At 26.2% G+C, this 15,245-nt stretch overlaps 1 protein-coding gene and 1 pseudogene across 1 annotated transcript; both read right to left on the minus strand.

Annotated features, from left to right (window-relative positions):
- Nucleotides 1-8,493: 8,493 nt before the first annotated feature.
- On the minus strand, nt 8,494-8,611 carry LOC130807064 (5S ribosomal RNA; annotated as a pseudogene).
- Nucleotides 8,612-10,076: 1,465 nt separating this feature from the next.
- Nucleotides 10,077-11,378, minus strand: LOC130806969 (protein EXORDIUM-like 3). The gene has a single exon (XM_057672238.1). The coding sequence runs from the start codon at nt 11,291-11,293 to the stop codon at nt 10,256-10,258; it is 1,038 nt and encodes a 345-aa protein (XP_057528221.1). The 5' UTR covers nt 11,294-11,378; the 3' UTR covers nt 10,077-10,255.
- Nucleotides 11,379-15,245: the final 3,867 nt, after the last annotated feature.

Raw genomic sequence — 15,245 nt, forward strand, 5'->3', positions numbered from 1 at the left:
ACTACTAATATATGTAAGGGCGGTCTGGTTAGATGAGGACAATAGTTCTAAACTCTAACTGTGATGAAAAACGTTAATTCTCTTAATGTTATTGTTCTATATAATTTAGTAAAGGATTAGCAATTACAAAGGGGATTATCTAGCTTTATCCATCAAAAGGGTGTCTCATTCCATGATTTTAACAATATATCGTAACAATAGGGGACCATAAATGAGCACAAAAATGGCTTTGTCAATGACATATTTTCCCAAACAAACACCCTTAAATTCATGAGCATTTTATCCATCATGACCACCAATGTCTTCCTAAAAGGTTTTAGTTGCCGCTTTACAGCTTTGTTTCTTATCCCATATCTCAATTACGATATTACACCATAAAAAAAATTTAAGTCAACTAAAAATTTAAATTAATAATTAAAATATTAAAATATTTTATATGATTTATCATGCCCCTTCATACAAGAACTTTTTGAGCATTATATACTTTCCTTATACGTGCATGAAACAAAATTTTTCACGTTGGAAAGACGAATGCATAATAAATCATAAGTCATTGCGCCATGTGACTTCTAATATTATAGAATCAACTCAATTAAAAAATCAAACTAATAATTAAAGCCCAAAAATATACTTTTATATATAATATATATATATATATATATATATATATATATATATATATATATATATATATATATGTATATGTATATATATAGTCTATCAATATTTTTATTTAACCTGCTTTTGTTGGGCTACAAACAACCGCAAAGGAAAGGCCGAAGGCTATTGCTAACTGAGTGACGTTTACACTTATAATCGTCTTTTTTGTTTATCATATTTATAAATATTAAATATATTAAATTGTTTATAAATATTAAAATTAAACTTCTTTTTGATGAAAGTAATTATTTATATACTTGTTCTGAAGTAAGCAATTTCCCTTACGTGAATAAAAACTGAAAGTAGTTAATTTTACTAATTAAAACTGAAGTGTGTCCATAAATATTATATCACAAGTGAGATGTTATCGGAAAAGGAGAATATAATATTATTAATGCTTTATAGACTTGATGAATATAATTTCATATGTTACTAATTGGTTTTATTATTGAAGACTTATAAATAATCGGATTACATTTTTTTTCTCCTTATCGATGATTGATTAGGTGATTCATTGATATTGATGTGCTCTTTGAGCTAAAATTTTGGTGTACCACTTAATTTATTATCAAATCATCATCAATCTAATATTCCGCTCAAAAACAAAATCTGTATGAGGGAATGTAACATACAATTCATACTCATACTTCTTGCAAATTAAAAAAAGGATTAAAAGATCGTGGTAAATTTTAATTTACCCAAAAATATGATTTTGTGATATTCATAATTTACTTAGTATGTTTAGCCTAATTTTATTAGTCTTAACACTTTTTTTATTGAAAATTTGCCTAATTGAAGAAATAATTAAAAGTATTTAGATTATTATATGTATAATCCAGTAACGCCATCCAGCTAATTGGCACACAGAATATTAAATGTTATTATGTTGACTAATCGAATCTATGAAGCATATTTCTATACACATGAAGAATAATACGATAGCATAGAAAAAAGCTTCCAGAATAATTATATTATTACTACCACGCGTGCTTCCAGCTTAACTTATTTTCTAAATTTTTCTACGCTAATCAAACCATTAACTAAAAGTAGAAAGCATGCATTAGAAGACATAAACAAATGGACCAATGTATATATACTACTAAGTACTAATTATATAATGTTTTTAATTGAACTTTCTATACTCAACGCTAAATAATTTTACTTAAAATAAGTGATAGATGTGATTTCAATTTATTACGATTTTTTTTATTATGTTAGTTCTGATACTAAATCAAATAACTAATTAAAATAAATATTTAAACTTATAATTATAGCGATATGATTTTAATAGAAGCATCAAATTAAATAAATTGTAGTAATTATAAATAATTATTATGCACAAAGGAGTAGAGCATATATGTCAACGACAATTTTCTGAGGCGCCGCTTCCAAGTTTTGTCTTTAACTATGTTTTCGTGATGGAATATTTTATTTAGAAATACTCATGAAATATACTCTATTGCCACTCATTTGATAGGGGTGGTATTTTACTTTAATAAGTTCTATTTATTTTATATTATTTTTTTTTTGTAAATAATAATAATTATATCATTTACATAATACTACCTCCTATTCAGCCTAATTGTCTAATTTAGTTTTTCACACTTGTCGGGACAATATTTTAATCCTTAATATCTCAAATTATTCTTAACTAAAAATTATAAAAAGTTGATATTAATAATCTTTGTATTGAGACGAATCAAATAAGATCCCACGTGACTATATTTCAACTTATAGATTAAGAGTAAAATACAAATTAAGAGTGACAAGTGAATAGTGCTTAAAAATAAATAGAACAATTAGGCTGAATAGGAGGGAGGATAAACTTTTATAATTTTATTCACTCAATTTAATTTTCTCATTTATATTAAATATTAACGTTTTTCTTATAATTGCGTTAATGCTCTTAATGTTAATTTAAAGGATGTAGTAGTATCATTTTTGTTTACAAAGTGTGAAACCAAATTCCAATGATGGCGGTTTGTTCTACTTCCAAAGTTGGTTGCGCCCTTAATGGGGCATCCACTTCTACCATGCACACGCTTATATCAATGGCGCTCTTAGATACATGTGATTTTTGATTGTATAAGGTCATGTATTTTTTTTAATTAAGTCGTGTATATAGTGAAAATCCAATTTTTATTACTCTTTTTTTTCTTTTGTTTGTTTTTAAGAGAGAAATTTAAATTAGATTTTTAAAATATATATTAAAGATAAAATATATTTATAAGGAATTTATTAAGTTTTACAAACTTTTTTAATGCATACTTACAGGTAAAAAGTAAAGTGAAGAAACAAAAATGAACAGAAAGAGTATAAAATGAAAGGAAAAGCTTTTAATTACTAAACTAATTTAAAATTTTAGTTCTATTAAGTTATTAAAAAAAGGGTAATGATATTTACAACTCTTAGGGTTGTACATAAAAAATAACAAATTTTTTTTATCATTAATAATTTTAAATTTTCAAGAGAATCTAATCAAGAAATTGGAAAACAATTAATATTTTATATAATAATTTTAACTTCTCAAGAAAAATAAATGGTAAAATAATAGAGTACAATTAAATACTTATATTTCCAAAGCAAAAATAATATTAAATTACGTAAATTAAATACAAAATTCTTTCTTATATATCATTTTCCTAAAAAAATTAAACCAAGCAATGTCTTGTACATTGTCAAGCTCTATTTACTCCATTCCTAACTTATATATGAATTAGTTACTTAGTTATTTACTTTAAAACTTGTTTCATTTGACCACCGTATATTATTTATAGTAAAATTTGTAGTAAAATTTGACTCTTTCATCATCATTATACTTATTGTATTTTACTTATAGAAAAAATTTTGACTCTTTTATATAAGATCTTATTTGAATCGTCTGGACCTAAATAAATTCATTTATAGTTTTTATAATTTTTTGTTGAAAATAAATAGAAATATTAACAATTAAAAACAAATAAAATTATACATTAAAAAAAGAGAAAAACCAAATGATGCGAGATTTAAAGATACAAGTCAGTAGTTAATAGTACATACATCAATGTTTTCTTTAATTTGTATGCTACAAGTACAATGAAACCAACTTAGTATGGCCTAGAGTGTAGACGACTTCATTTAAATATTTTACTAATTTCTTAAATCTTTTAAAATTCGCATTATGATACTATGGGATGTTTCACAATCAGTTAATAGCTGATAATTAATTTGATCAATTAATTTTATCAACTAATTATACTAATAGATTCTAAACTCATTAAAAATTTTATTTAAAAATAATTTTTTTATAACAATAATTTGTTTTAAGTAATTAGTTTACCAAATACTATAATTAAAAAGAGTAACTATTAGTTGGTGATTTGGCCATATAATATTTGTTTAAACATTGGTGCTATTTGCTTTTCATGAAACAGAATTATTCAAAGAAAACTCCTTTTTAAAATCGAAATGGTAATTTTTTAAAATTATTTATGGGTCTATGCAATCAGCTTTAGCCTTCAACGGTGGTTAATGACAACTTTTGGTGAACTACTAATGACTAATTTCCTGATTAATGATTTAATTAGACCTCAATTTTTCAGCCACTTTTGGTAAATAAATTATACTCTATGCAGTCATCATATATCCAGTTGTATGTCAACACAATGCAAGGATATGAGTGTGAAACTTTTTGATATTATAAGGATCACTTAAAAGAATAAGAGCGAAAATTAATATAAATTAAAAAAAATTTAAACTTACAAATTGAGATGGTAGCATAAAATCGATATAAATGAATTGAGAAGTAAAATTAATGTGACGATCATTGAAATTGATGACATATTGATTCATACGTCGACTCCTATTCTGACAAGATCTGATCACATGAATATATTTTATCTTCTAAATATTTTTCAATAATATTAATTAAATTTCTCTCTCCTTAAAATAAAATATTTCAAACGGGAGGAATATTAGAGAACGGAGGAAGTATATGTAAATAATAGTAATTTTATAATTAGTTGTTAGATATTATATGTAAAAATATTAATATCAGTTATAATTATAATGAAATGGATGAAAATTTGCATTTGCATGCATTGTAAAGTGTGAAAAGTTGATTCATTTCAAATTGTTATACCTTTATATTATCAAAATAAAGATCTTGCAAAAGATGATTCAGACTTTTGTTAAAGCTGAAAAGAAAATAAAAAAAAATAGAATGAAAATGATTAAAACTAAAAATAGTGAAAAGCTAAAGTAAATTTAGTATACTTCTATTTGTCATAACCTTATTACAAGCTCAAATCCCTATAAAGCTTAATTACAGTGTTTTACCTAATTAAAAGGTTTGGTAAATTTAGGCCTTGTGATTAACATAATTATTGATAAAATTGGCATAACTTTAAAGGAGAATTTTACTCTAGCTAGCTTGTTTAGGGTGTGATTTAGGTAATATAATTTGATTCAAAATTCTATTATTTATATTGAATTATAGTATAACTTATAATAACTTTTAAAAATAATTTATATTGAATTATAGTACCAAAAAATGTTAAGCTAATAGATTCTCCTATATTGTCAATAACATAAGTAATTCTTTAGAATCAGTTTCTTTCTTAGGAGTAATATGTATTGTTTTTTCAAATAAAGTCTCGATTTCGATTCTTAAATTATTTTTTTCAATTTTTAGCTAGTAATTAAAAGAAAAATCTCACATTTTAATAGTATACTTAGATTAAGTGGTGAAATTGATCAATGTTGAAAAATGAAGATCACTATCCCTAAAGTTGCGTTTAAAAGCAAAATGATTTATCCCTAAATTTTGAATGATGAGATTCTTTAGTCATCATTTTATTGTAGGACAATGAATTAGACCAAAGGAATGAAAGCAATCATGTTATTGTTTTCTCTTTAGGTAACCTTATATTGTAGCCTATTCTATTTTCAACATGGTAAAGCTACAAAACAAATAAAACCTTAAAAATAGTTAAATTGAACTATGAAAATGAAACAATACTCTACTATTCCGTCCTTTTGAAAAATCGATAGCAAAGACAAATAAAGTTTTTTTTTTTTTAAGAAAAAGATGATGAATATTTGATAATAAAATAAAGAGAAAGTAAATTGCCTTTAATTATCGCGTTTTATCTTTTTTGATTTTATCTTTATTTTTAGTATTTGCACGTATTCTATTTATTCTATTTGTAAGTTACAGGTTTCTCTTTCTTTGAAAATCTTTCTTCAGTTGATGGACTCTTTGACCGCACTCTTCTCTATGAGTATGATGATGATGATGAAATTATAAGAGATTTAAAATTTTTAGATGATATTAAAAAAGTGATGGATCATTGTCCAAAAATAAAAATAAGGCAAAATAAGTAAAACATATTAAAATAGCAAATAATGCTAAATAACTAGAAGGGAGGGAGTATATTTAAATTAATGCCATTATTTACTATATGTATACAAATCAACTTGATTGTCACATTATTGTGTTATATAATAGACATTTCAATATTAATCGATTTTTAATAAAATAATTCGTTCCATGACCTTGATTCTCTCTCTCAACTTTACTTTATTCATTCATCTAATTTGCAAGTAGTATTGACAATGGAGAATAAAGGATTTTAAATACTTCCTCTATTTTTTTGTCTACTTAATTGTTTTAAAGAAAATTTTAAATTTTAATATCTCTATGCATTATAAAAATTATAAAAATTATATATTATAAAACTTTACATCAAGATGAAACTAATAAGATTTTATATGATTATATTTTATCTTTAATATATACTTAAAAATAAAATTTTTAAATTTCTTTGTCCTAAGGTGAAAAAACTTAAAGTGAACAAACAAAAAAGAACGGAAAGAATATCAAGATGACATCAAATATATATCCATGGATTATATGTAATCAATTATTCCAACTTCAAAGTCGGAAATTAAAAACCATACTATTAAGCTAAGCAAATTTTGAATTTTCGTTATTCTCAACAAAATCAAAATTATTTTTAATATATTAATTAAAGACATGTTATTTTTGTTTCAATTCAGTCAACTTTTACTTTCAATTCAATTAATTATTAATACTTTTACATTTACCCTCATATTAATCGATTCAAATTTTAAAATTGATATTTTAATCACCACAAAGGGAACTTGAAAATATAATCATTTCATCATTTTTTTCATATTCAATATATCTAATCCGTTATTTATAAGTCGTATTGATTTAAGATTTCAATTTAACTAGACGAGTCATTTAACTTCTAAAAAATATTTTAAAATGAAAAATTATATAAATAGAGTTAGAGAGTAGTTGATATAGAGGTACAGAAAGTGTAGAAGTTTGAAATTTTGTGCAAGTAGAGCAGAGTTATGTAATTTGTGAGTTTTCCATGTAAGGGACCATATAATATACTTCTTTCCGTCTCTAATATTCTTTTCATTTAGAATTTTTCATCTTAACAAGAGAGAAATTAATTTATGTTTTTGACATATATTTAGAAGATAAATATATTCATGTGAGATTACGTTAGAGTCATTTTAATGTATAATTTTTTATTATGTATTTTTTATAATTTTTTATTATGTATATTTAGAGATATTGAGACTTAAAATTTGCTTTAAAAACTGTGCAAAAAGTAAATAGGAAGAAAAAAAATTAAGTGTTTTAACATTAAATTATATAATATATGTTGAGTGTTTAAAAATATAAAATTATTAAAAAAATATCATAATTTTAAAATTTTACAAAATTTTCTAAATTATCAATTTTTATTCCATCCGTATACCTTATCTCATTTCATTGGCCCCAAAATAACATAGATTATCCCCCCTATTACCTATATGCACTGCCCTATGTTTCAATAAAACCACCAAATCCGACACTTTATTTTTGGGTGGGTTGGGACTTGGGAGAACATTCGTTGGATCAAATATCTAAAGTACAGTCACCGTGCTCTTGAAATTGCTATTGTTATAGTGATATATTAATAGGAAAAATGTAACTACAATAATAATCTCAAAGAGATAGTGTAATATATTATATATTTACCATTTTAAAATATTTGTTATATTATGATTATTATTTTTATTTATTGGAAAAAAATAATCAAGTTGAATCTTGTTTGAATCGTCTAACCATATACTTCTACAACATTGACTTATTAATGCTATAATTTTTAGTTATACGTAATTCTATATATATTTGATCTAAAATACACACTAAATTTCATAAAAAGTCAAATATACCTGATATAATTAGATAGAATAGTATCTTTTGGGGCTTTGATTTTGTATATAATCCACTAAAAATAATTTATTTTAGTATATTTTTGTTGAACGTTTGGTTATCGATATTGAATGGTGATAACGAGATTGATCGAGTTATAGTTATTTCATTTTGATATGTTTTTTTTTTAATAATACCTGATTTATTAATAGAGTCATACGACATCATCATCAAAGATAAAAATTAGCAAGTACATAACAACTGTAATCAAAGATAATTCAAAATTAACAAAATTACGATCGTTGTATATGAGATCTGACAATTCTGAATATCTTTTTCCACATCGCTATTTGACACAGCCTTCTACGAGGGGGTCTTTTGTCTGTTGTAGTCTTGAGATAGAATTGAATTTGATGTAGTTGATGGTAATTGCAATTTTGGTGTCTGCTGTATTATCGCATTAATCTCTACCAACAAATCAATTACAAACCAAACTTTATAATTCCAAACTCGCATGAAGAGAGATCAAAACCCAATATATGGATAGAAGCAACCCAATGAATGAGTAGAACAACTCTTCTGTAGGGACAGGACAAATATTTATTGCTTAAAAAGGGGTGCAACACAAAGATTTTTCAAAAGGTCACCCATCCTAGTACTATTCTCGTTTAAGCACACTTAACTGCAGAATTTGATGAAATTTGATGTATTAATGCTAATATGATCGCACCCTATTTCATTTTGATATGTCGTTTTTATGAGATGAAGCTCTTAATTTTTCATTTCAAATAATAAATGCTCTTAATTTCACATATATATTTTTCTTTATTCAATCGCACTGATGATACTAGATTTTTTGAATAAAAATATGCATACCTACAAAATATACACAGATGGTTTTGGGCATGTGTAACTTATAAGGCGTCCAATCATATAAGACCCTCTAACTTAAAGGGCTTCAAACATTAGTCGACTTTAATTTACACTATCTTTGACTATGTTTTATTACTTGTTTTCAAAGCTAAAATTATGTAAAAAAATTATATAATAAAAAGACCTTCAAACTAGGACATGTTTAGATTGAATGTAAATATTTAAGAGGAGAAATAAAGTCAAACTAATGAAATAAAAGCAAATAAAGATGCATTTGAAGTAGTTGAGATAATTGTGAAAAAGTAAAAATGAGCATGCAATGAAAATAATGAAGGAAAAAGAAGATGATTTCTCATATTATAGAGGTAATATATTTTTTCATCCCCTAGGATAAATGTTTACCCCACAAAAGTGAGAGCTCCCGTATAGGAGCTCCCGTATCAATAAATTTTTTTGAAAAATTGCCATCAATTGCAGTAGTCACAATCCCAGTGAAACTCTGTAGAAGCAGGAAAGTAATGAATTTGGAATTAAACTACCCAGCCATAAGTGGAAATTAATGGTGGAATCATTGAAGATAGGCTAGACAAACATTTACACTATTGCAAATTGCAATCTAGGGGCTAGTGGTATTTCCTGCGTTTCATAATATTTGCTACTGATAGTGATATTTTTTCACATAATATATCACATTCAGTTGCAAGTATTATGAAAAGGAGAAAATACTTCTTATAACTCATGGCTACCAAGTCTAGATTTCATTTATTTTCTTCATATTATTACTTGGTAGTAGTAATATGTTTTTTTTTAATTATAAGGTAGGCTGAACAAAGAATTGATTTCGAAATCATATTTGAAAAATACAATACTTGCTTTAACTGAAATAAGATTCGATTTTAAAAAAATAGATTACCTTCAAATGATATAGGATGATCAAATAAATTTCCTTTTCATGATTCATATTTTACCCCTCAAATGTTTCCTTAGTAAATCCCAACAAAATATCCCCAAACATAATTACTTTCCATTTTAAATAAGAACTTTTCACTTAAATTATGCAAAATCAGAAAAACAAACGAGTATAATATATTTCTATATTAATTCTCTAATGACGGGTCATTCTAATCATATCGTAAATATTTTTTCAGTGTCTAATAAACTATTTTGTGAATGTTAAAGGCGCAAAATTTAGCAAATATTAACAAATGTGACAATTACTCTTATTAAAGTAGGTAGTAATAATTTTTGTGCTCTTAAAATTTTTGTCGACTACACCACTACTAACTTATTTTGTTGGTATACATTAGAAAGTATACATACATGATACATGGCACAAACAATAAACTTTTCTTTTATCAAGCTTCTTAGAAATAAAACCTACAATCTAATTATCATCTCATGACTCATACTCTCTCATAGACACTCACAATCACAAGTCACAAACTCTCAAAATAAAAAAAAATAAAATAAAATTCATACTCCACTACAATTAGTAGTAAATTTCTACTGGTCAAGAGCATTTGGTCCAGTACAATAATTCACTACATGGTTCCAAACCCACTGAACCAAGAACCGCCGTCGGATCCCATTCATATTAAACGTGGCACCATCGTGACCTTCCGATAATTGCCCTGTATATGACCCACCTCCACCAGTACCATAAATACCTTCACAAAGATCCGCAATCTCAACTGGTGCAATCGGGTCAGGACCCGCATACCAAGCATTCACAAGCGGGTTGGTTGCTAACTCGGCTATTTCATGTGCAATAACACTAATCATCCCCTCAACTCCAATGTCTCCATTCGGAGCTTTCATGGGTTTCAATCCGGGAATGTATGTGGGTACAGCAAACGGGTATGCACATACACCCGGGCATAATTTAGCACTGTTACCTACCCAAGCGTAGGGTAAGGTATACCCTACAATTGAAGGGAAGGTAAAGTAATGGAAACCACAAACTTGTTGACAGAAATCCTGGACATAAACATCAGGACCCGTTAACAAGAGGTAAATCCCGTTTTTAGGGTTTATCGGAAGTGGTTTTGTTCTTGCTGTAATAAACGATTTAATAACCGATTGAACAGAAAGCCGGGTAAGAGATTTACCATGTGAGTAAAACCGGTCATTCTTCTCCGACCCGATTCGAACAACCCGAGAAATGTTGGCTCCGGTTTGGTCAGTGTAAAGCTGAACAGTTTTCCACCATCCGGCAACAGAAGGTGCTGGAACGGATTCATCCGAAATTGAGTTGATAAACTCTCGGATGATCCGTTTCTGAGACGGTAACCATTTACCATACCAGATTATATGAACGGTGATACTTGATGTCATTACCGGACCCATGTGGTACTTAAGGTCCACAAATTCGGAAGATCCTTCAAACTTTTTGGAGGATCCGAATTCTAAATCAGCAGCAGTATGAGATGTACGGCTGGTAATGTTGGTTATGGTGTTCGGCCATGGGCGCCAGGAGTTTACAGAAAATAGTTGGAGGAGGAGAAAGATGGAACAGAGAAAATGGTGGATTTGAGGTTTCATTTTTGTTTTTTTTTTGTGAGGTAAGAATTGTAGGGAAATTGGAAGTCGGACAAAGAGGGCGTTGGTAACTTGGTATATATATCGAGAAATTTAAAATTGATTTGAAAAAAAAAATACCCTTTCACTATTCATTCGGGGTATATGAGTAACTCTCATTTAGATCAAAATATTACTTGCACCCAAATTTAATTTATTGTTTATTATTATATAGTATTTTATATGTTTCGACTATAATACGAAAAAAAATATAATTATGTAGGATTTTATTTTATTCATTTCATTCATAATATCAAATTTTATAATTTTTAATTGTGTATAACTTAAGAGTACTTACACTTTTAAATAGTGATACCTAAATTAAGAAAATTCACATTTAATGCATTCTTTCTCTATTTTACCCCTTTGAATGATACGTGAAAAAGTAATAATGTGATACGTGAAAATAAAATAGAAGTAAAATAGAAAATTATTAAGTTGCTTTTTGCCAAAGATAAAAATAGCGCAAGACAACTAAAAAACTGAATAAATGCTAGTATTGTAGAACGAAGAAAATATAAAGTTATGAAAAGAGTATATGGATGAGATGAAGGAATCAAATAATAAGTGAAGTTGAGTCAATTTTATTTTTATTATGACCCAAAAATATAAAGTATTCATGTTTTTTTATGCATTTCACAATGCTTTAGGATTGAGCTAATAGTTAGAATGTTAATTATTTAAGAAAATGAAATCTAAGAAATTAAATACATTTTAATTGTTTTATTTAAAATATTAACAAAAGATTCTAGGATAACAAGTAAAAGTCCTACAAGACTCCTAATGTGAGTTAGTCTAATGTCAATGAACATCATCAAATCATCAAACTAAGATCACATGATATAATTTAGTTAAAAAAATTAATTAACAATAATGTCAATCAGAAAAAAAAAGGTTGTACTTTTGTGGTACATAATACTTCTATCAGTTCTATGTTAACATTTGAATGATTGAGTGAAAAAAAAAATTTAGCACCAATTGATTTTTCTCGGGCCGGAGTACTTCTTTGGTCGCTCTTTTCTTTATATGTATGAGTTGCCATCATTCTTTTCTTCCCAGACTCTGTCCGTAATTTTTCTATAAACGGGATACACTAAGTAGGATAATAATGATAATCATTTATTAAAAACAATATATGATAAAAAAAAAGAAATAATTAGTGGGTTTACAATTATTTCACAAAAAATGCAATTGATGATCAATTACAGCGTATTATATTTTGCAATCTTATTTATAATTTTTGTGAATCAATTGTTTTACTTATTTTATCGCATGCCGTTAATAAACCAAGATGAAACACTAATTTGTATATCCAACGTTACCAAATATCAACTCTTCTTGGCGTTGGTTGTTTTGAAAAAAAATATAATCTTAGTATTAGAGATCAATGGTTGGTGCATGTGAAAATTTGTAAATCCAACGTCCTTAGTAGATTTTAAATTTAAGGTTTTCTTGTTTAAAGTAGGATAATTTATTTTAGGAAATTTAACGATTTGATATTTATTTGGTCTTGCGATTAAACTTTAATTTCATACCCAGAGTTGTATTTGACTCGGGGCGGATATTTCAGAAATTCGGTAGGTTTAACTTTTTTTTTTGAGGGGCGGTAGGTTTAAATTTAAAATTAAATATTTAAAAAATAAAAAAATTTAAAGAATTAAGAGTGATAATAGAATATTATTGGCATGCAATGTTCGAGATTCAGTGAATTAAAGGGATTGTAATTTGGAAAAGCTTAGTACTCATTATTTAAGAATCATGTTATATTGCTCCATCTTAATGTTACTTATATTATTATATTATAATATAATAATATTACCACGAAATATAAATCTTGTTGTGAAAAAAGAAAAAAAAAAGAATTCAGTAAATAATAGAATCACAAAATAATTTAACTTTTCGTGAATCCAATGAAAAAACTTTATAAGGATAATAGAAATTTTTAGCAATAAAGGACTCTTATTTCTAATCTCGCAGCTAGATTCCGAAAGTTCAAAATCAAACTTGTTCATACCAACTGAAATTAAAATTATATAAAAGTAATATTAATATAAAATCTGATTTTAAACGGATTTAAATACTTGATATGAAATAGAGTATATGACCCGAAGAAATACTTGCTTGCTGATAAAGGGTAGAGATTAGGATACGGGTAAATGGTAATGGATGACAGATGGGTTGTATAAACTATAAAGTGAGGGGCGTGAGAGTGGACCCTACTATCAGGATGATTAATTCATAGCCTGATAGCCATTGTCGCCATTTGAGAATAATTTGATTGATTATAATATGTTTATTTTGCTCCATTTGAGCGGGAAACCAAGACCTAAGGGTACTTTCGGATTATTTTGCTTTCTTTGTGATGTAAACGTATGAGTTGGGATTTCGGAGAGTTAATTATCTAATCTAAAACGTATATTTTCTTCTATTCACCGAAAATAGACATTTATTATTTCATACTATTTAATGCACTTATTTAATGTTTAAATTCTTTATTATTTATAAGAAAACATTATAAAAAGTAATTATTAATAATCTTCGTATTGAGTTGAATTAAATAAGATCCTACTTGACTATATTTTAATTTATAAATTAAAAATAAAATACACATTAAGAATAATAAGTATATAGTACCAAAAAGAAAAATGTTCTATTTTCACCGAATAAAAGAGAGTATTTTGAGATTATATAATGGAGGGAAATAAAAGGTATTTTAAGATAATATTTTTGTGTAAATGTTTCAAATTCAAGTAAAAATGGTTAATTAGATAAGTCCTAGTTGTGTACTCTCTCCAATCTTGTTTGTTTTAAGGGAGTGGAATGGAACAAAATCTAATAATTACTTTTCTTTTAAATCTTTTCATTTTCTGAGATATTTGATAATAAGAAAAACTAAAGGAGTCAAACCCTTTAAATCTCCTACTAACAAATTCTCCCCTCTTATATTTATTAATCATTAAAACAATGGAAATTACATCCTTTCAAATCCATTAATTTCTTTTCATTATGATTCTTTCGATCCAAAGTAAGTGCTAAGGTCAATCAAACTTTAAAAGTTTGACTTTTATTGTTTCATGACAAAATTTCATTCTATAAATGAAAGATAAATTCATTTAAGTGTAAAACAAACTTTTGAAGTTTGTACTCGTTAATTAAATAATTTAAACTGAAAAGTTCTTAATTATTCTTAATTTCTTCATGTCATTTTGTTAGTTACGTTTGAAATATTTCATATAAAAAGAGATAAATTTTAAATATGGTTTTTCATAGATTTACAAATTTGATATATATATATATATATATATATATATATATATATATATATATATATATATATATATATATATATATATATATATATATATATATATATATATATGTAATATCTTGTTAGATTTATTTTAATGTAAAAAATTTTAAATTATACTGTTGTAATTTTTTATAAACATATTTATGGAAAAGAAGACTTGAATTATGCTTAATAAAATGTGATAAATAAGTGTAACCAACAAAATAAAACGGACCTTCATCAATGAAGTGAAATGACAATGTTGGGCATATTGATAATAGTCATAGATATATACTTAGTGTCTAGTAGTCCCCAAGCTAACAACAAATAAGGGACCCTTGTGAGGATTTTTTGGTAACATAATGGCAGGACATTCCTTAACATAAGGGTACCCTAAAAGGTATTAACTTTAAAAATTTTCAAAGATTCCTCTGAGCTTATGTTGAAAACAATGGTCCATTGGCCATTAATCTAAGCAAAGGACATCCAATTTTTAGTACACTATTACATGCACAATTCACTAAACTAGGACCAAGTTTGTTTTGGTGAGTTCGTTTGGTATAGTTGTATAGGTAATAGGGATCCCAAATTTTAACCTAGAAATTATGTGTATTTTTAGTATATCTA

Source organism: Amaranthus tricolor, chromosome 2, assembly GCF_026212465.1.
Source record: "Amaranthus tricolor cultivar Red isolate AtriRed21 chromosome 2, ASM2621246v1, whole genome shotgun sequence".
Lineage (NCBI taxonomy): Eukaryota > Viridiplantae > Streptophyta > Magnoliopsida > Caryophyllales > Amaranthaceae > Amaranthus > Amaranthus tricolor.